Source organism: Podarcis vaucheri, assembly GCF_965113315.1.
Source record: "Podarcis vaucheri genome assembly, chromosome: 9".
In the NCBI taxonomy this organism is placed as follows: domain Eukaryota; kingdom Metazoa; phylum Chordata; class Lepidosauria; order Squamata; family Lacertidae; genus Podarcis; species Podarcis vaucheri.
Window position 1 is genome coordinate 11,532,602 of NC_138767.1, and position 25,866 is coordinate 11,558,467.

The 25,866-nt window shown below is 46.3% G+C and overlaps 1 protein-coding gene and 1 long non-coding RNA gene across 2 annotated transcripts in view; both read left to right on the forward strand.

Moving 5' to 3' along the window:
* LOC309540149 overlaps positions 1-25,866 on the forward strand; it is a 159,465-nt gene that overhangs the window by 64,653 nt on the left and 68,946 nt on the right. The window lies entirely within an intron of this gene.
* LOC309540126 (C-X-C motif chemokine 10-like) lies at positions 4,800-10,910 on the forward strand. Its single transcript, XM_082236816.1, has 4 exons — positions 4,800-5,021; positions 7,863-7,986; positions 9,878-9,960; positions 10,762-10,910. The coding sequence occupies exons 1-4, from the start codon at positions 4,958-4,960 to the stop codon at positions 10,800-10,802; spliced, it is 312 nt and encodes a 103-aa protein (XP_082092942.1). The 5' UTR covers positions 4,800-4,957; the 3' UTR covers positions 10,803-10,910.

Consider the following 25,866-nt stretch of genomic DNA (forward strand, 5'->3'; position numbering starts at 1 on the left):
GGTTTTCTCTAAGATCAGGTACTCTCTAGAAGTTAAACAAAGAACCCCACTACACAATGAGTTTGTGTGGATGTCAACCCCACACTCTCCCCAAATGGCGATGCAAACTGAATTCTTTGCAGAGATCCTTAAATGTATTCTGCTGCTGCACAGGTACTCATTAAGACAGGCATGTCCAAAGTCTGTTCTGGGGGCCTAATCCGGCCTGCCTGTCAATCCTTGTGGCGATCACACAGGGTCCCCGGACGTTTGCCGGTCTATTGATCCCTGTGCCACCACTTTAATTGCTTCCCCGCTGCCACCAACCCGTTTCTCTCAGGTACACACAGAGTCCAGACAGTTATTAACATTAATCCAAATAAACAAGTTTATTTTATAAGCATTAACAAGCTTATGGTTTCAGATAATTTTTCTTGTCAGTTTATTAATCTTAGTTTCTATCGGCCTATACCTTCCTAATAACGTCTAACTGATTATCCCAACTGTCTATCTGACTCCTCTTAACAGATTCTCTTACTCTCTCACATCAAACTATCCCAACCCACAGACCTATCCTCCCTCTCTCTTCTCCAACACCCAACTGACTCCTTAACAACACTAACTCTAACTCCTCCCCTTGGGTTCCCACTGGCCAATCACTTCACACTTCACACTCATTCCTTATGACCCAGCATGATGTCACCTAACCTAGGAGGGCAAATGCCACAATCCTAAAAAAAGGTCAACAACCTTGGTCGGCCCTCACGCATGTTCACTTCATCAAATCTGGCCCTCTTTGAAAAAAGTCCCTGGTATACATGCAATGGTATATGCGTTTACTCAGAAGTAAGTCCTTCTGCTTGTAATGGGTCTTTCCTCCAGGTAATTGGATACAGGACAGTAGTCCATGTGCCTTTAAGAATGGTGTGGTAGATACCTAGCATGTGCTTGGTTGTTGGGGCTGCCACTGTCTCCCCCCCCCCCAATTTTTTTATTGGTTTTCACAAAATTGCAAACACACAAACAAACAAACAAACAAACACCATAACCTTATTAAAATTAATCTTATTAACATTGTTAAGTGACTTCCTTGCATCCTCCTGGTTGAATTTCAATGCATATCCTTTTAACGGTTTTCCAAACAAAGTTCTTATAAGCTTAACTTAAACACTTAACATCATTCTATCTTACCAATTCAACATTCAACATATTGATTCATCACTTAACTTATTTAAATCCTAAGCCTATCTATTAGGTAAAGGTAAAGGGACCCCTGACCATTAGGTCCAGTTGTGACCGACTCTGGGGTTGTGGCGCTCATCTTGCTTTACTGGCCGAGGGAGCCGGCGTACAGCTTCCGGGTCATGTGGCCAGCATGACTAAGCCACTTCTGGTGAACCAGAGCAACGCACAGAAATGCTGTTGACCTTCCCGCCGGAGCGGTACCTATTTATCTACTTGCACTTTGACATGCTTTCCAACTGCTAGGTTGGAAGGAGCAGGGGCCGAGCAACGGGAGCTTACCCTGTCACAGGGATTCAAACCACCGACCTTCTGATCGGCAAGTCCTAGGCTCTGTGGTTTAACCCACAGCGCCACCCACATCCCTAGCCAATCTAGTACTTGCAAGCTATTTCCAATTAATGTAACTTAACGTATTTAACTAAGGGGCTGCCACTGTCTTGCTCTGTGCTGCAATCTGGTGGCTTAAGATGCAACAGCAGCGCTTCTGGTCTCCTTTCCTCCTTTCTTGGCAGGATCAGGCTATAATTGTTGCCCTCGGGTAGCCAAACCATGTCTTCGGGCGAGGTAGAGGACTGTCCCCATTGCTCCTGGACTGCAACTGCACATCGGCCCTGACTATTGGCCATGTTTGCTTGGGCTGATGGGTTCTGAAGGACCACAGGCCAGCCATTCCTGGTCTACAGGCACTTTGATCCCTATTCTTCCTGCACAGCTACAGTTCCCAAAGTAGTTTAACAGGGAACTCTGGGAGTTGTCGCTCTGTGAGGAACAATGATTCTTCAACATCAACTTCGTTGGACTGGTCATGTTGTGTGGATGTCTGATGATCATCTTCAAAAAAATCTACAGTGGTGCCTCGCAAGACAAAATTAATCCGTTCCGCGAGTCTCTTCGTCTAGCGGTTTTTTCGTCTTGTGAAGCAACCCTATTAGCGGCTTAGCGGTTTAGCACTATTAGTGGCTTAGCGGCTATTAGCGGCTTAGCGGCTATTAGCAGCTTAGCGGATTAGCGCTATTAGCAGTTTAGCGGCTATTAAAGGCTTAGCGGCTATTAGCGGCTTAGCGGCTTAGAAAAAGGGGGGAGCGGGGAAAGAATCGGAACACTCGCAAAACATTTTCGTCTTGCAAAGCAAGCCCATAGGGAAAATCGTCTTGCAAAGCAGCTCAAAAACGGAAAACCCTTTCGTCTAGCGGGTTTTCCATCTTGCGAGGCATTCGTCTTGCGGGGCACCACTGTACTCTATTCTGAACTTAAAAATGGAAAGCGTAATGCTGGTAGTCAGCAAGAGAGGTTCAAAGTCTCTCTCAAGGCAAATCTTAAAAAATGTAGTATAAACGCCAACAACTGGGAAACACTGGCCTGCAAGCGCTCCAATTGGAGAACAGCCTTTACCAAAGGTGTTGTGGGCTTTGAAGACACTCAAACTCAGGATGCAAGGGAGAAACGTGCTACGAGGAAGGCATGTTTGGCAAATCCTCACCGGATCAACTCCCACCCAGAAACCAATGTTCCCACTGTGGAAAGGTGTGTGGATCCAGAATTGGCCTCCACAGTCACTTATGGACTCACTGTTAAAACTGTGTTTATGGAAGACAATCTTACTCGGCTACGAGGGATCACCAAAGAAGACGACGACAATACTAGCAGAAGGGAGGTTTCAGACTGTTTTGCAGCCATGAGAGAGAGACAGAGAACACACAGAGGAAACTTAGAGGAAGAATCACAGGAGCTGCTTGAATTGGCTGTCATTTCCCCCTTGCTACTTGTTGTTAGAATTCCTGCTCTGCGATTGCAGTCATGGGATTTTTGTCTATCACATGACGGTGTATGTTTTGTCTCCACAGAGTGGGAAGTGACAGAGACAGGATGTTTGTGTTACTGTGTTCCGTGAAATGGGACTATTGTCCTTTGTTCTTTTTCTCTTTGCTGTCTGATGCTAGAGAGAGAGGAGCCATGTTGCAATGCTCTGTGTGTGTTTATATGTAGATTTATAAAGTAGATTAGCCAAAATGCTGAGTAGCTGAGGTCTGTCATGCGAAATGCGCAAACTCTGTGGATCCCTAAGTGTGCCAGTGTCTGTTGGCATCGGTTGCTGTGATATTTGGGCTGAAGAAAGCTTATGAAGCTCCTGAACATGCCAGTCGGGCATGCGTCTCTGCCAGAGTCCTACTCGAGTGTAGGCTGAACTCCTGACACTTATATGTGTTTCTTTTCTTCCAACCTCAGGTTTGGATGCTACTCACTAATCATAGAATTATAGGAATGTAGAGTCAGAAGGGACCCCCAAAGCTCATCTAGTTTAACCCCCTTCAGTGCAGAAATCACAGCCAAAAAATCCTGGACAAGACAACCATCCCACCTCTCTTTAGAAACCTCCAAGGAAGGAGAGTCCATCACTTTCTGAGGGTGCCCATTCCACTGTCGAACAGCTCAGGAAGTTCTTCCTAACGTTTAGTTGGAATCTCTTGGGCTCTGTCCACACGAGACTTTTATAAAAGCAGCCTCATGCTAGTTTAAACAGTCACGGTTCTCCCCCCAAAGCTTTATGGGAACTGCGGTTTGCTGACTGCTGTTTGGAAAACACTATCCCCCTCAAAGAGCGACAGTTCTTACGGAGGTTCCCGTGAAGAGGGATTGATTTGGGAAACCAATCTGAGTGCTGTAGCTCTGGGATAGGAATAATATTAATAATAATAATAATAATAATAATAATAATAATAATAATACTAAAATTTATTTATACCCCGCCCTCCCTGGCCAGAGCTGGGCTCAGGGTGGCTAACACCAATAAAATCACAGTAAAAACATAATAGGGGGAAAAGAGAGAAAACAAAACAAAACAAAAAATTAAAATACAGGTTAAAATGCAATTTAAAATGCAGCCTCATTTTAAAGTAGCCGATAAATCAAGACCATAAGGGGAGGGAAACATAAGGGTCAGACTAAGTCCAAACCAAAGGCCAGGCGGAACAGCTCTGCCTTGCAGGTCCTGCGGAAAGATGTCAAGTCCTGCAGGGCCCTAGTCTCTTGTGACAAAGCGTTCCACCAAGTCGGGGCCAGTACTGAAAAGGCCCTGGCCCTAGTTGAGACCAATTTAACCTCCTTGAGGCTTGGGACCTCCAAAGTGTTGTCATTTGTGGACCTTAAGGTCCTCCACGGGGCATATCAGAAGAGGTGGTCCTGTAGGTACAAGCGTCCTAGGGGTGTCTTAACATCTCTCAGCACCCTGAACAAAATACAGTTCCCAGGATTCATGGCAGGGAAACGACAGCTGTTTAAAGGGGCAGAGTAGTGTTTCAAATGTGCAGAGGTTGCCTTCGTATCATGGGGTGCCTAGAAAAAGAGACGACAGAAGACCACCACCAGCAAAATAAGGTAAATTACTGAAGCAGAGAGAAGACAGAAGCGATGGAATCTTGAAAAAGAAGGTGGCAAGACCTGTAATGGAAAGGTAGCTTAGAAAGGAGAAGTGAAAAAGGACATCGGTTTTTTGGAAGTTTTCTGTGCTTCAAATTGCCAATTCAGCAATGCAAATTCTGAGGCAAAGGGTGGGAAGTGGACTATGATGCAACTTTGCGTATATGATTTCTAAAAATAGCCCCTTGGCTGATGATGTAGAGGCCGGCTCTATGGAATAAATAGAGCCCGTCTTGGCCACCAAAACTGGATCCCAGCAAGCGCTGAAGGCTGAGTTCTCCCTTCGCTGAGTGTGCAGCTGACAACCGAATTCAGAATGGGATCCCGCTTCCTGGCTCTGCTGTTTGCCCTGCTTCTTACCTGCCACATCAGCTACGCAGGTAAGTACCATCGTGGGGTTTTCTTCTCCTGCTTTCCCCCTCTGATTGGTCATTCATGATTACAATCTTAAGTTTATCCCTTCGATTCGTTTAATGTATTTCTATACTGCCCAGTAACCAAGGTCCTCTGGCCAATTTATAATAATAATAATAATAATAATAATAATAATAATAATAATAATTTATTTATACCCCGCCCATCTGGCTGGGCCTCCCCAGCCACTCTGGGCGGCTTCCATAAAACCAAAAATACACTAAAATGTCACACATTAAAATCTTCCCTGAACAGGGCTGCCTTAAGTTGTCTTCTGAATGTCAGGTAGTTGTTTATTGCTTTGACATCTGCTGGAAGGGCGTTCCACAGGGCTGGTGCCACTACCGAGAAGGCCCTCTGCCTGGTTCCCTGTAGCTTTGCTTCTCTCAATGAGGGAACCGCCAGAAGGCCCTCGGCGCTGGACCTCAGCGTCCGGGCAGAATGATGGGGGTGGAGACGCTCCTTCAGGTATACTGGACCGAGGCCGTTTAGGGCTTTAAAGGTCAGCACCAACACTTTGAATTGTGCTCGGAAATGTACTGGGAGCCAATGTAGGTCTTTCAAGACTGGTATTATGTGGTCTCTGCGGCCGCTCCCAGTCGCCAGTCTAGCTGCCGCATTCTGGATTAGTTGTAGTTTCCGAGTCACCTTCAAAGGTAGCCCCACGTAGAGTGCATTGCAGTAGTCCAAGCGGGAGATAACCAGAGCATGCACCACTCTGGCGAGACAGTCCACAGGCAGATAGGGTCTCAGCCTACGTACCAGATGGAGCTGGTAAACAGCTGCCCTGGACACAGATTTGACCTGTGCCTCCATGGACAGCTGTGAGTCCAAAATGACTCCCAGGCTGTGCACCTGATCCTTCAGGGGCACAGTTACCCCATTCAGGACCAGGGAATCCTCCACACCTGCCCACCTCCTGTCCCCCCAAAACAGTACTTCTGTCTTGTCAGGATTCAACCTCAAACTGTTAGCCGCCATCCATCCTCCAACCGCCTCCAGACACTCACACAGGACCTTCACCGCCTCCATTTACAGAATGGAGGTTAGAAACCATCAAATTTACAAAGCAAACTGCTTTTGTCTTTTGTTTCTCTGCCACCCTTTTGTCCACAGAGCTCGAGTCTTTGCCTCACAACAATCCTGTGAGGGAGGGCTGGGCCTGAGAGACACCCTTTCTCTTCGAGGTGGGCAGAATTCTGAACCGGCCAGAAATGTTATTTACTTTTACATTTCTATACTGCCTTTGCTCCAGAGAGTTTGAGATGGGACAGGGTTCCCCCCACAATTGCTTGCTTGCTCGCTCAGAAACTAAAGACCAGACCCTATTCAGTGAGGTGAAAGGAAGCAGCAAACATTGACTGTACAGTGGTGGCTCGCAAGACAAAAAGAATCCGTTCTGTGATTCTCTTTGTCTAGCGGTTTTTTCGTCTTGCGAAGCAAGTCCATTGATGGATTACAGGATTAGCGCTATTAGCGGCTATTAGCGGCTTTTAGGGGCTTTTAGCGGCTTATCGGATCAGCTGATGAGCGGCTTAGTGGCTTAGAAAAAGCGGGGGAACCCGCAAGACATTTTCATCTTGCGAAGCAAGCCCATAGGAGATTCGTTTTGCGAAGCACCTCCAAAACGGAAAATTATTTCGTCTAGCGAGTTTTCCGTCTTGCGAGGCATTCGTCTTGCGGGGCACCACTGTACTATTGTGCCTCCTCTAGAGCATTTGCCCTTCTCCTGGTTTTTTCCACCCCCATCATTCTACCCGAACACTGAGGTCCAGCTCCGAGGGCCTTCTGGCGGTTCCCTCGCTGCGAGAAGCCAAGTTACAGGGAACCAGGCAGAGGGCCTTCTCGGTAGTGGCACCCGCCCTGTGGAACACCCTCCCACCAGATGTCAAAGAGAAAAACAACTACCAGACTTTTAGAAGACATCTGAAGGCAGCCCTTTTTAGGGAAGTTTTTAATGTTTAATAGACTATTGTATTTTAATATTTTGTTGGAAGCTGCCCACATGGGTGGGGTATAAATATTATTATTATTATTATTATTATTATTATTATTATTATTATTATTATTATTATTATATTGGCAGCCTTTGCCTCCCTTCCCAAGAAATCATTGAGAAACTACAGTGGTACCTTGGGTTACATACGCTTCAGGTTACATACGCTTCAGGTTACAGACTCCGTTAACCCGGAAATATTACTTTGCGTTCAGAACTTTGCTTCAGGATGAGAACATAAATCGTGTAGCGGCAGCAGGAGCCCCATTAGCTAAAGTGGTGCCTCAGGTTAAGAACAGTTTCAGGTTAAGAACAGACCTCCAGAACAAATTAAGTTCTTAACCCGAGGTAACACTGTATAGGATTAGTGCTAAACAATGTAGAGATGCTGTTCTCAGTAGGCAGTTCTGCCAAGTCCCAGGTGCTTTGAAATGCCTTTATGTCTGCCTAGAAATCTCTCAAATTCTCCCCCCCCGGGGGAAATTTACAGAATATCTGAAAAATATATGGGATGCACAGACAACGCTTGTTGGTTTTGAAGAGACTCTGTGAAATAGTAAGAAATATTGCAAAAAAGAGAGTAGGAGGAAAAGGAGTGGGGAAAGCCAATATCGTGTTGAGAAATGCGTCAATAAATAGAAATTTTTCGAAAGATTGACAGAGAAACTGAGGGAAGTCAAAAATTGAAGCATGAGTGTAAAATAATTTGTTGACTGTATAAAACTTGTTTGGAAAATGAATAAAAATTATTTTTTTTTTTAAAAAAAAAGAAATCTCTCAAATTCTCAATCGCTGTATCTTCTGCCTGCAGCTATCTTTGATCCGACAATAGGCTGCAAATGTGCAAAAGTAAGGTCCAGATTCATCCCTCCTTCTCAATACGAAAGTGTCAGTATTTTTCCTCCCGGAAGCGCCTGCAACAAGATGGAAGTAATGTAAGTGACCTCAGTCGTGCATGACCATCATAGCAAAGATCCAAAATAACTTCCGTATTTCCTACATAACTTAGGGTTGCCATATGGAATTCCACCCCTGCCAACCTCTCCGAAATGCTGCAGTTGGAAGCAGTGTCCAGGCAGAAATCGCTTAAAAATGTCTGGGAAAATTTGGAGGCATGGCAACCTATGTTTTCTTTAAAAAATACATCAAACAACAAAAAATAGCTCAATGATTTTGGGCAAAACAGTTCAACAACTTTGCCAGAAAAAGTTCAACAACTTTTCTGCCCTGATTTTCACTGTTATGGCAATCGTAACATAACTAATTACTCCCCCCCCCTCCATCTTTCAACTGATTTCTGTCTTCTGGTGTGGAAACAAGCCCCGTGTAAGTGTTCTGTATATAAAAAGAACATGCTAAAGTTATTTGTGGTTAAGCCCAATGGGTTAAGTTCACTGACACTTTAAAGCACAATTCTTCACAGGTTTACCTGGAAGTAAGCCTCACTCTCTTCAGTGGGTCTTATTCCCTCATTAGCAGATTTCCTCTATTTCCTCTTTGCAGACAGGCAATTCCTGCACTGGGACGGCTCAGTCGGTAGAGCATGAGACTCTCAATCTCAAGGCTGTGGGTTTGAGCCCCACGTTGGGCAAAAGATTCCTGAATTGCAGGGGTTGGACTAAACGACCCTCGTGGTCGTTTGAGCTGGCGTACAGCTTCCGGGTCATGTGGCCAGCATGACTAAGCCGCTTCTGGCGAACCAGAGCAGCACACGGAAACGCCGTTTACCTTCCCGCTGGAGCGGTACCTATTTATCTACTTGCACTTAGACGTGCTTTTGAACTGCTAGGTGGGCAGGAGCAGGGACCAAGCAACAGGAGCTCACCCCGTCACAGGGATTTGAACCGCCGACCTTCTGATTGGCAAGTCCTAGGCTCTGTGGTTTAACCCACAGCGCCACCCACATCCCGCTATCCGCATTACATTAAATATCACCCTGGCATGTGCTGTATCATGCCTATGGTGGGAAACCTCTGGCCTATGTGGTCCTAACTGACCTCCCCATTTGGCCCATGAGATGTTCACGCATTATGCATCACACATGTAAAGGTGCTTTATGTGAATAACATTCCTGCATCTCAGGGGGTTGGACTGGATGACCCCCGGGGTCTCTTCCAACATTCTATGGTTCTATGACTGCACAGATGCTGGTTTTCAAAGTCAAAATAGCAACTACAGTGGTGCCTCGCAAGACGAAAAGAATCCGTTCTGTGATTCTCTTCGTCTAGCGGTTTTTTCGTCTTGCGAAGCAAGCCCATTGACGGATTAGCGGATTAGCGCTATTAGCGCTATTAGCGGCTTTTAGTGGCTTATCTGCTGATCGGATCAGCTGATAAGCAGCTTAGCAGCTTAGAAAAAGGGGGGGGGGCAGGGGAAAAAACCAGCAGGAACTCGCAAGACATTGTCGTCTTGCGAAGCAAGCCCATAGGAAATTTGTTTTGCGAAGCACCTCCAAAACGGAAAACTCTTTCGTCTAGCGAGTTTTCCATCTTGTGAAGCATTCGTCTTGCGGGGCACCACTGTAAATGCCTGAAAAAATGTAGAGTAGCAATTGCAGTTGCTGCTGTACTTGCATTGTTGTTCCTGTGTGCAGGCTGCAAGTTGTCCTTCCTTATTATCATAGAAGGAAACACAAAACTGATTAGACAAATAGGTGGGTGACTTAGCCAGCGTTCAGCTCATAGCTTAGCAGGGGGCTGGAGATTAGTCTCTGTGGCCATCAAGCAGTCTCCTCTCAAAGGTTTCTTGATGAGGCTTCCAGTTCAGCTTGTCTGCTTTGCACAAAACTGCTAATTCCAAATTCTTTCCACTTTTCTTGTTTTACAGAATCACAATCAGGGAGAAAGGAACCAAAGTATGCGTCAACCCCGAAGTAAAATGGGTGCAGAATTTAGTGAAGATAGTTAAAGGTACGTAAATTCCAATAGACATTCCCCTCCCTGGCTGGCTTTGAGCCTCCGAACTGGTCTGTCTAGCCGGCCCAGCATTCTCTAACAGCCTGGAAGCAACATTCAATAATAATAATAATAATAATAATAATAATAATAATAATAATAATAATTTATTTATACCCCACCCATCTGTTTGGGTTTCCCCAGCCACTCTGGGCGGCTTCCAACAGAACACAGAACACTAAAATACAACAACCTAGTAAACATTAAGAGCTTCCCTGAACAGGGCTGCCTTCAGATGTCTTCTAAAAAACTGGTAGTTGTTGTTCTCTTTGACATCTGGTGGGAGGGCGTTCCACAGGGCAGGTGCCACTACCGAGAAGGCCCTCTGCCTGGTTCCCTGTAACTTGGCTTCTCACAGTGAGGGAACCACCAGAAGGCCCTCGGAGCTGGACCTCAAGGTCCCAGGCAGCGATCTTTCTCTGCTCTCCTACATGGATATGCCCCTGCCGCCCTCCAGTGCTGATAAAGGATGCATTTCGGATAGCATGCACTTTGGCCCTAGAATGGAATTTCCCTATCTTTTAAATAAGCAGCCTGCAGAATGTGCAGGCCGCCAAGCTGACCGCAATATTACTGGATTCTTGCCCACAGGCCTGCCGCGAAAAGAAAAGAGGAAGTTTACTGATCCTCAGCCTCTCTGTTCACCTTGGCTGGGGGTCACAAGTTCCGCAGGGCTGTGTCAACACAGAAAACACACTTTTGTGATTTTAACCATAATCCATTTCTTTCTTTTTTTTATTTACAATTCAATTGCAGGAACTCAAAAGTCTGCTGCTGCTGCGAACCGACGTCTGTGATGGCCTCGGAAGGCAAAAGGATGGATGGTGCCCCGGCCACTCCCAAATGTGAAGCTTGACACTTTTCCTCTCTGCTTTTCAAATTCTGTCTGCCCAAGGGAATGGTGGGAGGGGAGACCCAGGGGCGGAGGAAGGGAGGTGCAGTGGGGGGTGGGCCACCCCACTGAGGGGGGGGGGACAATATGCTGGGCGGCACTCACTGTGGGGCCTGCAGTCTCTCCTGGGAGCGACACGGTGGCTTGGGCTGCCCCATGTGCTGGCCCGGGGGCTAACCGAGAGGCGAGTTCCGAGTCCAGTCTGAGGTCAATGGTGCGGTATGGAGGCTGTCCGTCAAAGCTGTAGCTGGGTCCAAGGCAGGGAGTCAGGCGAGGCCAGGAACTCCGACAGAAGAGCAGGACAGGGTGCAGGCAGGAACAGGCTAGCAACAACGTTGCTCCCACAACCTGGGACTGGGGCTGGCCGGCTTTTATCTGCCCCGGGGCATAGGGCAGCCCCGGTCCACAGGTGACTCACCTCTCCGGGCCTGGAGGCGAGCACTCCTCCTCCGGGAACTTAGTTCCCTCTGCCTCTCTGCCCTGAGCCTCTGCAGCTCAGGAGAGGCTAGAGGGTTACTGGACCCAGAGGCAACCTCACCTTCCCCTGACGGGGCTGAGAGTGGAGCACCTGCAGGCAATGGGTCCTCCATCACCTCAGGGGCCAGAGCAGACTCAGCTGGTGCCTGCATCCGAGGATCCAGCACAGGTGAGGACCCTTCAGGCTCAGGCCCCAGCCCTGGCTCAGCTGGTTCTGGAGGCGGGGACTCCTGTGCAGGCTGGGATTTCTCAGGTTCAGCCTCCGAGTGCGAATCCCAGGCCATCACACCCCAAACGGTCCGCCCACCTCCTCCCCCTCAGCTGTAGGGCGCTTGAGTGGGAGGAGGCAGGCAGACAGACGCCTCAGTGCCCCCCGGAGTGTCCTGCCGCGGCTGGCGCCACCCCCATGACAGCTGGTCCTGCCCCTGGACGCACAGCACCGCCCAATCGGCTTGCTCCACTGCTGGGGAGACCCCCAATCTTGTCGGAGCCGTAAATTAGATTGGGCTTGCATTTCTGAAAATCTGCCTCTCTCTTTCTCCAGCTCTATGATTCTAACTCCACCGTTCCGCAAAATTGTAGTTTTAGGGAGACTTCTGCAGATCCTCAGGATATCTTAACACGCCGTTAGTATGAGCTGTGCGAGATTTTCAGAAATGCAAAATTGCGATAAACTATATGGGTGGTTGTAGGGAGGTTCGCCTGAAGTTGAGAAGTGGCAACTGTTGTCCCACCGTGTGGTTGGAAGAAAATCTGATTGGGTTGGGGGTCAAGCAGGAAAGTAGAGGTGGAGGGTGGGTTCAGTGCTCCAGTTCTGCTTGCCTGTTCCACATGTGCCATTGTAGCCCTATATCTTTCCTCCACCCCCTCCATTTTTCTCTGTCATTCTGTGTTTTGAAATGCAGGTCTCTCCCTTCCCATAAACACAGTTCCCAAAATCCTCAGGTTTTGCCTTTCTTGGTTGAGCCTGTTTTCAGAAGCCTGACCGCTTGCTTTCTAGCAGAATCGAAATCTATTTAAAATACTGCTGGAGCAGGTATTGCAATATGATTAGAACCACGGAAGAATAATGTGGCAATTCACTTGTTAGCATAAATGAAGACAATTTGAAAAAACAAAAACGTGCTATTATATCTTCTAGCAGACTGTTGCTGTTTCCTGTAATCTGTTGTTGTTTTTTTAATTTACAATCCCGCTAGAATGTGATTATATTTAAAGTGATTGGGTTTTGGTTTTTTGTTACTCTGTGTTTAAGTACATAAAAGTCAAACAATAAAATTTATCTCGCTAAGTGATGTGTCTCCTTTTAATCGGATTTTAGAGAGTACTGGGTTTTGGCATTCACACAACAAGCATTTGGTGCAGCTACAGAAGCACTCAGAAGTGAAAGTCTTATATTTTGCTAGCAGGGCAATTCTATGAAAATGTCAACCTACAGACTCTTTTATTTTCATATATAAGTCTGTATCATTCTAAAGATGATTTTTCATTAAGTTTCATTACCTGGCAATAGTTTTTCAAACAGACATTTTACTTGTGTGTAAAACAACCAAAAATATGGCATGCAATATTGACTAAGAATTTATCTGTTCCCCACCCCCTAAAGTTGTGTTAAAGAGCTCTCCAAGAGGTTAATTATCCTTAGTTTTATTGATACATTTGCCTTCTTGTCTGCTGAAATTACGGACGCGGGTGGCGCTGTGGGTTAAACCACAGAGCCTAGGACTTGCTGATCAGAAGGTTGGCGGTTCGAATCCCCGCGACAGGGTGAGCTCCCGTTGCTCGGTCCCTGCTCCTTCCAACCTAGCAGTTCGAAAGCACGTCATAGTGTAAGTAGATAAATAGGTACCGCTCCAGTGGGAAGGTAAACGGTGTTTCCGTGCGCTGCTCTGGTTCGCCAGAAGCAGCTTAGCCATGCTGGCCACATGACCCGGAAGCTGTACGCCGGCTCCCTCGGCCAATAAAGAGAGATGAGCGCCGCAACCCCAGAGTTGGTCACGACTGGACCTAATGGTCAGGGGTCCCTTTACCTTTACCTTTACTGCTGAAATGACAATAAATTTTATGTTAGGAACAAAATCAGATGCACTTAGGGCAATAAAATTTGGTTGGTTGAGCCTTTTGCTTTAGTCACAAAAACACACACACCTCCCTCTCTCAGACAACAAATGAGGATTCCTTGGGGTTGTACTTTGGTGTTGAGCAGTGCTATTTCTCTAGAAAAAGAGGTGCTGGAACTCACCATGAACACCTCCCTTGATCTCTTAAAATAATAATAATAATAATAATAATAATAATAATAATAATAATAATAATAATTAATATCCCGCTCTCCCCAGCCAAAGCCGGGCTCAGAGCAGCTAACAACAGTAAAATAATACAGCATTCTAAAATCAATTCATTATAAAATCAGTTCAAATCAAATTAGTGGCAACCATTGGGCTAGCATTCTATGAGGATTGCCAAAGAAGGGGGTCAGGATGTGCCCTGGCCAAAGGCCTGGTGGAACAGCTCTGTCTTGCAGGCCCTGCGGAAAGATGTCAAGTCCCGCAGGGCCCTTGTCTCTTGGGACAGAGCGTTCCACCAGATCGGGGCCACAGCCGAAAAAGCCCTGGCTCTGGTTGAGGCCAGCCTAAGCGCCCTATGGCCCAGGACATCCAAGGTGTTTTTGTTTGAAGACCGTAAGGTCCTCCATGGGACATACCAGGACTTTGAATTCTGTGACTCAAGGGCTAGCCCATGCCCAGGGTTTTCTGGCACATTTTGCTTCATCCTGACATGCAATAGTGATGCTTGCAAGCAATACAATAACAACAACAACAACAACAACAACAATAATAATAATAATAATAATAATAATAATAATAATAATAATATGGCAATAATAAAATGGCTGAAATCCAGGACCATGCATGGGGAAAGCAGCGATTTCCTAAGCAAGACCCTCTGGGAGCAACGAAACACCTTCAGTTTTGTTTGAAGAAGTTGTGCTGATATGGACAAATTATTGCAGAGATCATTCCAAACGTATGGGAGCTGTGACGTGTTCCTGGGCATATGCAGATCGCATGTCCGTCCTCAGGCAGGGATAATAACAATAACAATAACAATAACAATAACAATAATAATAATTTATTAGTACCCCTCCCATCTGGCTGGGTTTTCCCAGCCACTCTGGGCAGCTTCCACAAAAACCATAAATTCACCTGCAGCCTTGCAGATGTTATCCAGGTGAGTGGCCTCCAGCCCTCCATGCTATCTGGGGCTGATGGAAGTTGCAAATCCAATAGCAAAGGGAGGCGTTGCATGTCAAGATCATACATTGGCTCCCAGTACGTTTCTCAGCACAATTCAATGTGTTGGTGCTGACCTTTAAATCCCTAAATGGCCTTGGCCCAGTATACCAGAAGGAGCATCTCCACTTCCATCATTCAGCCCAGACATTGAGGTCCAGCGCCAAGGGTCGTCTGGTGGTTCCCTCACTGAGAGACATGAGGTTACAGGGAACCAGGCAGAGGGCCTTCTCGGTGGTGGCGCCTGCCCTGCGGAACGCCCTCCCACCAGATGTCAAGGAAATAAACAACAATCTGACTTTTAGAAAACATCTGAAGGCAGCCCTGTTTAGGGAAGTTTTTAATGTTAGATGTTTCATTCTGTTTTTAATCTGTTGGGAGCCGGATGGGCAAGGTATAAGTAATTTATTAATTCTTCTTCTTCTTCTTCTTCTTCTTCTTCTTCTTCTTCTTCTTCTTCTTCTTCTTCTTCTTCTTCTCATCCCCCCACTGTTTAGGGGGTCAGGATCTCTATGGAAGCTCAAGTCCTTTCGAGTTTTAAAGGACTCAACTTCTCGCTGAGAAAAACAGCAAACATCTTTATCACAGGGTACATTTTCAGGAGGAGATGTAGGGAAGCAGAAATGTTCAAGTTGCGCTCCCTGTCTTGCTTTCAACCTTGTTGCTTTCAACTCTTGTCTGAGGCGTCTGAGAACACTGAACTTTCCTCCATAAACACAAGGCCACACTGCGCTCTGGTGGGCAGAGAGTCCCGTTGCAATGAGTTCTTTTCAGTGACTAGCAGTTCATTTGCCAAATTTTGTGCAAATCAGCCTTGCAAGAGGGTTAAGAAAAGCAGTCCTCCTCTGAGCTAATGTGTAGATCTCTTCAGCTATCTGTAGACTTTGAATTCTGTGACTGAAATATACTCAGAGTTGCAAAGTGATTTCATGCTCTTTATTCAGCTCATAGTGGTGAGGAGGAATGAATGAAAGTCCCCTCACAGTATCTGCTTTATATACATTATTTACACAATGGGCTGCACATGATTGGTTAATTCTGGAATTCTACTGTAAGCCAATCAGGTTGTGGATTCACTTATATCTGGAGCATGATTGGGTGGTTCCTGCCAACCAATCATACTGCTGCATTGTTCTTGGACCAATCAGACTGCTGCATTCTGAATCCTATTGTTCTAGGACCAATCAGACTGCTGCACTTTGGATCCTATTCAACTCAGTACATAACAGTGACTCAAGGGCCAGGCCACACCCAGAGTTTTCTTGCGCATTTTGCTTAATCCTGACATGCAATAGTGATGCTTGCAGGCAATACTGTTCCTACTCTCAACGGACCCGTCAAAGCTCTTTGTAATGGCGAACTTAAATTTATTAATTTCAGTGGTTCTGGCTCCCTTTATATCCCTTCTGAGCCAAAGGGATCTTGCATGTCGAGGTCCCCAAGCCACCCCCCTAAATAAATCACACTTCACACAAAAAAAGTTTGTTTAAGGTTTTGGCATAATTTTGGCCACCACTTTATTAAAATACATAATGTGCGTGGTTGCTTAGGCATTGGATATGACTATCTGTCCCCGCCCAGGGACAGAACTGACTTCCGGATTCCAGCGAAAGTCAGTAAGGGAAAACAATATTGGGGAGAGAATGGGGCTGGGCACCATACTGTCACCCCTCCCTGCACGCTCCCAGGGGCTTGCACAGCCCTAGCCCCTTGCCGGGGATACAGACAAAAGCATGGCAAACCCCTGGAATCCTTTAACGGAATTCCCTTGCAGCAGCAGCATTGGAGGGGCAGGCACCGCCAACCCTTACCCATCCACCAACCAAATTTTAACCAATGCCTAACCGCAACCTTACAAGGTGTGACGAATTGCTACGCAGCAGGCAAAAACCAAATGGCACCACCCAATCTGCCAAATGGACAAAATTCCTACCAGGCCCCTGCCCCAAAAGCAGACGACCCCATGACAGGCATAGCAAGGTCAAACGCAACAGCCCTAAATTAGGGAGGGTGGGCGGGCGATCCGATGCACGCAGCAAAAGAGATTGAAAAAAGCTGTGTGCCAAGAATATATAACCTTCAGGCCAACCCTCTAAATGGTAACATCTAAATATCCCCAACAACCCCAACTGGCCCAATCACAGTCATGGCCATCCAAATGGTCCCGCCCAGTAACCAAGAGGGGGTGTCCTGTTAGACCCCACCGCAACACATGCTCTCCATGAAGGAGAACACGCTTTATTGATGATAGGCAAGACTGCTTGGTAGTTTCTTTCTTTAGAGATGCCCTACTTCCACATTGGGACGCGGGTGGCACTGTGGGTTAAACTACAGAGCCTAGGACTTGCCGATCAGAAGGTCGGCGGTTCGAATCTGCGCGACAGGGTGAGCTCCTGTTGCTTGGTCCCTGCTCCTGCCAACTTAGCAGTTCGAAAGCACATCAAAGTGCAAGTAGATAAATAGGAAGGTAAACGGTGTTTTTGTGTGCTGCTCTGGGTCGCCAGAAGCGGCTTAGTCATTTTGTCCACATGACCTGGAAGCTGTACGCCAGCTCCCTCGGCCAGTAAAGCAAGATGAGCGCCGCAACCCCAGAGTCGGTCACGACTGGACCTAATGGTCAGGGGTCCCTTTACCTTTTTAAACTGGCAAGAAACTGGCAGGACACTGAGGAGTGGGCACCGGGAGATGAGGGGTTAGAGATTGGCTTGGAAGAGGGGTTCGGTAAACGGGGAGCTTATAACAGCCAGGAGACGAGAGACAGAAGAAGTAGAAGGCTATTCTCCAACATAGTAGCTGACTTCTAGGGGCTGTGGCGACTTTGCCCCCCACAATAAAATATTTGAGGAGGCTGGGCCCTCACAAAACATAACATAATGTTTGAGGACTGGGAAAGATTGTGGAAGAAAGGGGTGAAGTTCACCGCATGTACTTTGTTAAAGGAAAATATTATGAAAATGATGTATAGATGGTATTTGACACCTGTAAAATTAGCAAAGATTTATCATAATTGTGATAACACATGTTGGAAATGAAAAGAAAAGGAAGGAACATTTTTTCATATGTGGTGGACCTGCTCCAAGGTGAAAGACCTCTGGGAAAAGATTTATAATGAATTGAAAAAAATGTTGAAATATACATTTATAAAGAAACCAGAGGCCTTTCTTCTTGGAATAACAGGTTCGGAATTGCCCAAGAAAGATGTTAATCTATTTTTGTATGCCACAACTGCGGCTCGTATTTTGTTAGCTAAAAAGTGGAAAACTCAAGAATTACCAACAGTAGAAGAATGGCAGATGAAGATGATGGATTGTATGGAGCTAGCCGATCTAACCGAAAGAGTCCGCGACCAGAAGGAGGAGGAACATCACGAAGAATGGAAGAGATTTAATGATTATTTAGTTAAATTTGTTAAGCTAAAATAACTGGAAATAGTGTCCAGATACTTAAAGGGCTTAGGATTGTATCTATGTTAACTAATAAAATAATATGTTTAATACAAGAAGGAGAAGATTTAAAGATGTTAATGTTTAATTTAAAGGATATTAAAATTGGGATTTGGAAAACCGTTAGAAGGATATGCAATGAAATTCCACTAAGGGGAAACGAGGAAGTCGTTTTACAAAGTAAATAACTGTTATTTTCAATAAGGTTATGATTTATGTTTGCTATGTTTTGTTTGTTTTATGTTTTTGTTTGTCATTGATATTGTAAAAACTAATAATTTTTTTGCAAAAAAAAAACCCAAACCAAAGTCAGGGGTCCGAGGATCAAGAAGCAAGGAGTCAAGAAGCCGAGGTTCAAGGATCAGGAAGCAAGAAGCCAAACACAGCAAGGCAGGGAGCGTGTTGCGGTGGCAAAGAGCCGAAGGGAAATGCTGACCTTATATCCCTTCCCAGCTCTTGCCACCAGGTGCTGCGAGTTACCAATCAGCCTCACCTGTGCGGCCGCGCCGTGCCTCTCCAGAACAAACTTAGGAAGGCCCCAGTCCTGCAAAATCCTATTGGTCACAGGGCCTGGCTCCTGCACGCACACCTGACTCCTTGCGCTCTGCTCTGTTCCCTCTTTCATCCTGCCCAAGGGACCCTGTCCTTTGTCTGCCCCTCAGAGCTGGCCGTCACACAGGGCTGGGCTTCAGTGACAGCAGTTTCTCCTCCTCCTCGCCTGCTTTCCAGCCACCGCCATGAGCTGCCCAGGAGAGGAGGCCGGCAGCAGCAACAGACATGGAGAGGCAAGAGGATGCTCCCTGAGTGCAAGCGCTGCCTCAACCTCCGCCTTGCGCTCAGTGGTGGCAGCACTGCAGGGTGGGCAGGTGGGAACCAGGGCTGGATTTAGGTTTGATGAGGCCCTACGCTACTGGAGGTAATGGGGCCCTTTATATGTCCAGCTGTGATTTGTCAACAACAAATGTTCGCTGTTTTTTTGTGTAGAATACCGTATTTTTCGCACCATAGGACGCACCGGACAATAGGACGCACTTTGTTTTAGAGGGGGGAGAACAAGAAAAAAAAATTCTCCCCCTCTCTGCCCAGCACCCCTTCAGCGAAGCGGCAGGAGGCGCTGCACAGAGAGGGGGAGAACTTTCCCCCTCTTGTTTTCCCGCTCTAAAACAAGGTGCGGTTTAAGGTGCGTTCAGGCGGCTACCTTGGAAGCCTGGGGAGCGAGAGGGGTGTGCACTGACCCCTCTCGCTCTCCAGGCTTCAGGTTCCTTTCGACCTGCTCTTTGGGGCTGGCGGGGGGAAGCCCACCACCAGCCCCAAAGAGCAGGTCAGGGAGCAGCGGAAAGGCGCAGCGGAGAGGCTCCTGCCATAGCCGCGCGTCACCTCTCCAGCCGGGAGAGGGTCGCGGGGCTACGGCGTCTTCGCTCCATAGGACGCACACACATTTCCCCTTCATTTTTGAAGGGGAAAAAGTGCGTCCTATAGAGCGAAAAATATGGTATATGCTATATGGCAATTTATCTGCCTAACAGGTTTCTAAAGCCATTTGCACATAACAAAACGTGTCTTTTATCCAAGTAATTGTTGAACTGAAATACAATTAAGGGAAAGTATATTAATAGCGAAATAATTATTAAGCTCTAACTTAAAATGATTTTTTTATTCGTAACAACTTAATAATGCGAACAAACTGGCATTTGGCAATAACAAAAGTTCCTTTAGAAACACAATTTACAAAGACTCATAATCTAGCCTCTAGAAACTTGCTATAACATGAAATAATAATAGCAAACCAGTGATATTTTAGGAGAAGGCTAGAAGGCAGGGCCCATTACTTACGACATAGGAGCCTACACAACACAAAACACTCTTGTGTTTTGGTTATGTAGGTTTGGTTATGTAGGCTTATGTAGGTTTTATTTTGTTTTTTGTCTTATATTTTGGAAATGTACATTCAAGGTTTTTTCCTTCAAATTTTTGGGGACCTAAGCTATAGCTTGTTTAGCTTATACGTAAATCTGGCACTGGTGGGAATAGGGACATTCTGGGAACAATTCAGAAGCTGGGGCGGCTTTCGTAATTCTGGGACTGTCCCTGGAAAATTGGGCCCTTGGAGGGAATGGCAAAAGGGGGGGGAGAGAAAGTTCAACAGCACAAGTGGAAATCCTTGCCCTGCCAAAACTCTGAATATTGGACTGCGAAATTTGCTCTGATGTTTCTTCAATTTGCACGGGTTTTGCATCATTCGCTGTTTGACTTCCACTAGTCACAGGCAAAGGGTTTTCCCACTGCACAGTTTTGCAGGCCCTGAGACCTTGGCTGGTCCTGTTGTAAAAGGTGAAGACAGAACAACGACTTCCTTTGTGGCTCTGTTTAGGTCTTGGCAAGAAACCCCCCATTTTTGTCCTTCCCTGTTTCCTTTCTATTGCAGAACTCAAAAGGAAGAAACGTTTTTTGCTAAGAACAAAAATAACCTGAGTTGCGTTTCTTTCTTGTCCTCCTGCGTCTCAGAGAATAGAAAATTAAAAGACATCTTCCGTATCTCTCCCACATATTCGGCTACTCAGTCCATAGCCACTACTAGTCGTGATTGCTTTATAATTTCCAATATTCAGTGGCGTAGCGTGGGGGGTGCAGGGGGGGCCGGCCGCACCGGGCGCAACATCTGGGGGTTAGGGTTAGGGGGCGCAAATCCACGGGTTAGGGGGCGCAAATTACTTGCCTTGCCCCGGGTGCTGACAACCCACGCTACGCCACTGCCAATATTAAAGACAAGATGCCTTTGAACACCAGTTTTTGGGGATCACAAGGGTGGGAAATGCTGTTGTGCTTGTGCCCATAAGGCACTGTGAATTTTTCAACTTTCAAATTCCAAAAATGAGAGGTGCTAAGAAGTTGTAACCTGACTTGGGAATGCAAAAGATATTTGGGTTAAATTTAAATTTAAAATTTACTTGCAGCTATACAATATACTGATGATGATGATAATTATTATTATTATTATTATTATTATTTAGTTATAGCCCACCCATCTGACTGGGTTGCCCCAGCCACTCTGGGTGGCTTCCAACACATAAAAAACCCACAATAAAATATCAAGCATTAATTGTAACAATCTGATCCAATATAAAAGTCACAATAACTTTAAAATAAACAGCTTATATCAAACAAAGCAATATTCAACAATCCATCAGATTCTAATACTAAGCAGTAAAATTAAACACCAGCAAATAATAATTTAACAGTTCACACTTATCAACCACAATAATTACCAGTCTATAATCAATAAAAATAACAGCAAATCACAATTCATAAAATACTACAAAACATACAAAACCATCTAAAAGGATCAAATTGAGAAACAAAAACACACAACTTATAAAGTTTTTTATTAAAAAAAATCCCTGAATGCCTCTCTTCCAGCTGCTGCTGTTCTCAAAGTTATTGTTGTTTAGCATTACCTGACATTTTCAGAAGGTAAAATTATAATTCTTTGTTTTCTGAGAACAGTTTGTGTTTTCTAATCAAACGCAACTTTACCAAGCTAAATGTTGTCCCGTCAAAAAAATAATCACAGATTTGAATTCCTCACACCCAAAAACATACTTTTAAGATCCCTCGCTGAAGAAGTTTGCAAAAATTAATTTTCACCCCCTAAAATGAGGTGCCCTTTTGCCTCCTGCTTGTGGCACTATCTTTATTCCTTTGCAACCAGGTCTTTGGCTGTTAATGAATGTTCTCATGTTAAAGTGTGTGTGGGGAGAGTTTTTTAAATGCATTTCTTCCCTTTGGCTTTAATGAATATCCAAGTTTTGTTTTGCTTTTGCAAAGTTGCTTTCAGTTGCCTGTGCTGAGAAAAAGCATGAATAAATCTAATCATCATCACTAGCCAGTTGAAAAGCATAGTAATTAAAGCTGTTAAAAAAACAATTACAGCCATTAGATCAGGTAACAAATAAACCAACGAAAGGACTTATGGCAGGGGTCAGAAAACTTTTTCAGCAGGGGGCCAGTCCACTGTCCCTCAGACCTTGTGGGGGGCCGGACTATATTTTTTTGGGGGGAAAGAACAAATTTCTATGCCCCACAAATAAACCAGAGATGCATTTTAAATAAAAGCACACATTCTACTCATGTAAAAACACCAGGCAGTTAAGTTAAGCTAAGCAGATATATAAGATTGAATGTTTAATTATTAAGATACAAAATTACAATCTCAATAATAAAGTTACAAAATAATAACATGCACAGGTGGAGGGAAGACACAGGGCAAGAAATAAGAAATGAATAAATGTTGGTACATAATGAAATGTGAAAATGTGAATTTCCAAATATAATGTATATGTATCAATATGTAAAGATTTTATATATGTATTGCAACATATATAATTAACGCGGGTGGCGCTGTGCGGACGCGGGTGGCGCTGTGCGGACGCGGGTGGCGCTGTGGGCTAAAGCCTCAGCGCCTAGGGCTTGCCGATCGAGAGGTCGGCGGTTCGAATCCCCGCGGCGGGGTGCGCTCCCGCTGCTCGGTCCCAGCGCCTGCCCACCTAGCAGTTCGAAAGCACCCCCGGGGGCAAGTAGATAAATAGGTACCGCTTACCAGCGGGAAGGTAAACGGCGTTCCGTGTGCTGTGCTGGCTCGCCAGATGCAGCTTGTCACGCTGGCCACGTGACCCGGAAGTGTCTTCGGACAGCGCTGGCCCCCGGCCAATAGATGTGAGATGGGCGCACAAACCCCAGAGTCTGTCAAGACTGGCCCGTTCGGGCAGGGGTACCTTTACCTTTACCTTTAACACCAGGCAGGCCTCACAAATGCATTTTAAATAAAAGCACACATTCTACTCATGTAAAAACACGCTGATTCCTGGACCATCTGCGGGCTGGACTGAGAAGTCGATTAGGACGGATCCTGCCCCCGGGCCTTAGTTTGCCTACCCGTGACTTATGGATACCTTTTGCTGCTGCTGTTGTAGGGAGTTAGATTTGAGTTAAAGATTAAGGTAAAGATTATCTCCATCCTCCCCCCACCCTGTAAGGGAAACTTCAGCAGAAGAGAAGTTTGCTGGATGCTGCCATATGTGACGTGTGAAAAATTTGAATGGCTTTTCAACTGGGACTCAGAAGCAGAAGTGGTACAGACATTGAGGTGATTCCCTTGCCGCATTAACCCCAAGAGCAGGGGGTACCCCCAAGAACCCAAAAAAACCTTAAACTATTGCGATCACTTCCTGACACAGTTTGTGATTCTGAGCAACTCTGGTGGGCAGTTAACCTCCTGATTGCAGCTACATTCAGAGATGCCTGCCATGCGTTCTCGGTGGTGGCACCCCCCCAACAGGATTTCCCCTTAGGGGAAATCCAGCAGCAGGCCCCCTCTTGTGTGCATTCTGGAAACTTCACATGTGTGGGTTTTGAAAATCTATACTTTTACAAAGTTTTTAGCCTGCTGCTGGTACAGTGGTGCCCCGCAAGACGAATGCCTCGCAAGACGGAAAACTCGCTAGACGAAAGAGTTTTCCGTTTTGGAGGTGCTTCGCAAAACGAATCTCCTATGGGCTTGCTTCGCAAGACGACAATGTCTTGCGAGTTCCTGCTGGTTTCCCCCCCCTCCCCGCCCTTTTTCTAAGCCGCTAAGCCGCTTATCAGCTGATCCGATCAGCAGATAAGCCGCTAAAAGCAGCTAAAAGCCGCTAATAGCGCTAATAGCGCTAAGCCGTTTATCAGCTGATCCGATCAGCAGATAAGCCGCTAAAAGCCTCTAGAAGCCGCTAATAGCGCTAATCCGCTAATCCTTCAATGGGCTTGCTTCGCAAGACGAAAAAAACCGCTAGACGAAGAGAATCACAGAACGGATTCTTTTCGTCTTGCGAGGCACCACTGTATCTGCAATGTATAATAGCATGTGTGCAATTCTGCACCATTCGACATCAGGCCTTTAGTGCAGCAGAGGTTAAGGGGGGACAGTGGCCCACCAAGCTCCAGTTTTCCTTATCCGGTCCCACACCTAACTACCCGCCTCTTGCAACTGGCCAGGGAGTGTGTGGCAGAGCTGCATGCCTGTGATTTATTCTAGCCTAGGTATTTTCATACTTTAATTTCTGCTGAGTAGGGAAGGAGAGTTCTTAATTCTGGAGAAGGCTGACTGCTGGAAAGCATGAAAACTCCTGATGTTTTGCTGGGATTGTACATGCTTTGCTGGTCACAACGGTTGAAGTGTGGTGACGTAGCAACAGATATCAGGCCCATGTTGGACAGGTCGTGGGCCAACTGACCTATACAAGTCATGACATACGTGTGGGTGTGAATCCGGGCCCCACCCCTTTCCACACATCCTGAGTTAGAAGAAAGAAGACTCATCATTGGTGGCTGGTGGGGTACAAAGGAGGGAGGTTAACAGCAGGGGGCGCCCAAGCCAGCAGCTGGCAGAGCTGACTCATCCTCCCTGCTAAGTTCTACAAGGGCAAACCTAAGGAGGAGGGAGCTGGTGGTCAACACCACCCCCAGGATTGGTTGTAAGTAAAAAGGCAGGCACGTGTGGGCAGGGAAAATGGCTGCGGACAAGCTGAGATGCATGGGGCAGCATCAGTGGGTCTCCACTGAGACATTTAGGTATGACCAAGCAAAATAATAATAATAATAATTTATTATTTATACCCCGCCCATCTGGCTGGGTTTCCCCAGCCACTCTGGGCGGCTTCCAAAAGAATATTAAAATACTATGATACATCAAACACTAAAAGCTTCCCTAAACAGGGCTGCCTTCAGATGTCTTCTAAAAGTCTGGTAGTTGTTGTTCTCTTTGACATCTGGTGGGAGGGCGTTCCACAGGGAGGGCGCCACTACCGAGAAGGCCCTGTGCCTGGTTCCCTGTAACTTGGCTTCTCTCAGTGAGGGAACCGCCAGAAGGCCCTCGGTGCTGGACCTCAGTGTCCGGGTAGAACGATGAAGGTGGAGACGCTCCTTCAGGTATACTGGACCGAGGCCGTTTAGGGCTTTAAAGGTCAGCACCAACACTTTGAATTGTGCTCGGAAACGTACTGGGAGCCAATGTAGGTCTTTCAAGACCGGTGTTATATGGTCTCGGCGGCCATTCCCAGTCACCAGTCTGGCTGCTGCATTCTGGATTAGTTGTAGTTTCCGGGTCACCTTCAAAGGTAGCCCCACGTAGAGCGCATTGCAGTAGTCCAAGCGGGAGATAACCAGAGCATGCACCACTCTGGCGAGGCAGTCCGCAGGCAGATAGGGTCTCAGCCTACGTACCAGATGGAGCTGGTACACAGCTGCCCTGGACACGGATTTAACATGTGCCTCCATGGACAGCTGTGAGTCCAAAATGACTCCCAGGCTGCGCACCTGGTCCTTCAGGGGCACGGTTACCCCGTTCAGGACCAGGGGTCCTCTACATGTCTCTACCCCCATTGTTCATCCTAGACACTGAGGTCCAGCTCCAAGAGCCCTCTGGCGGTTCCCTCACTGTGAAGAAGAAGAAGAAGACACCTGGCTTGAGAGCAGTACATGTGAAAAGGATCTAGGAGTCTTGGTTGACCACAAACTTGACATGAGCCAACAGTGTGACGCGGCAGCTAAAAAAGCCAATGCAATTCTGGGCCTCATCAATAGGAGTATAGCATCTAGATCAAGGGAAGTAATAGTGCCACTGTATTCTGCTCTGGTCAGACCTCACCTGGAGTACTGTGTCCAGTTCTGGGCACCACAGTTCAAGAAGGACACTGACAAACTGGAATGTGTCCAGAGGAGG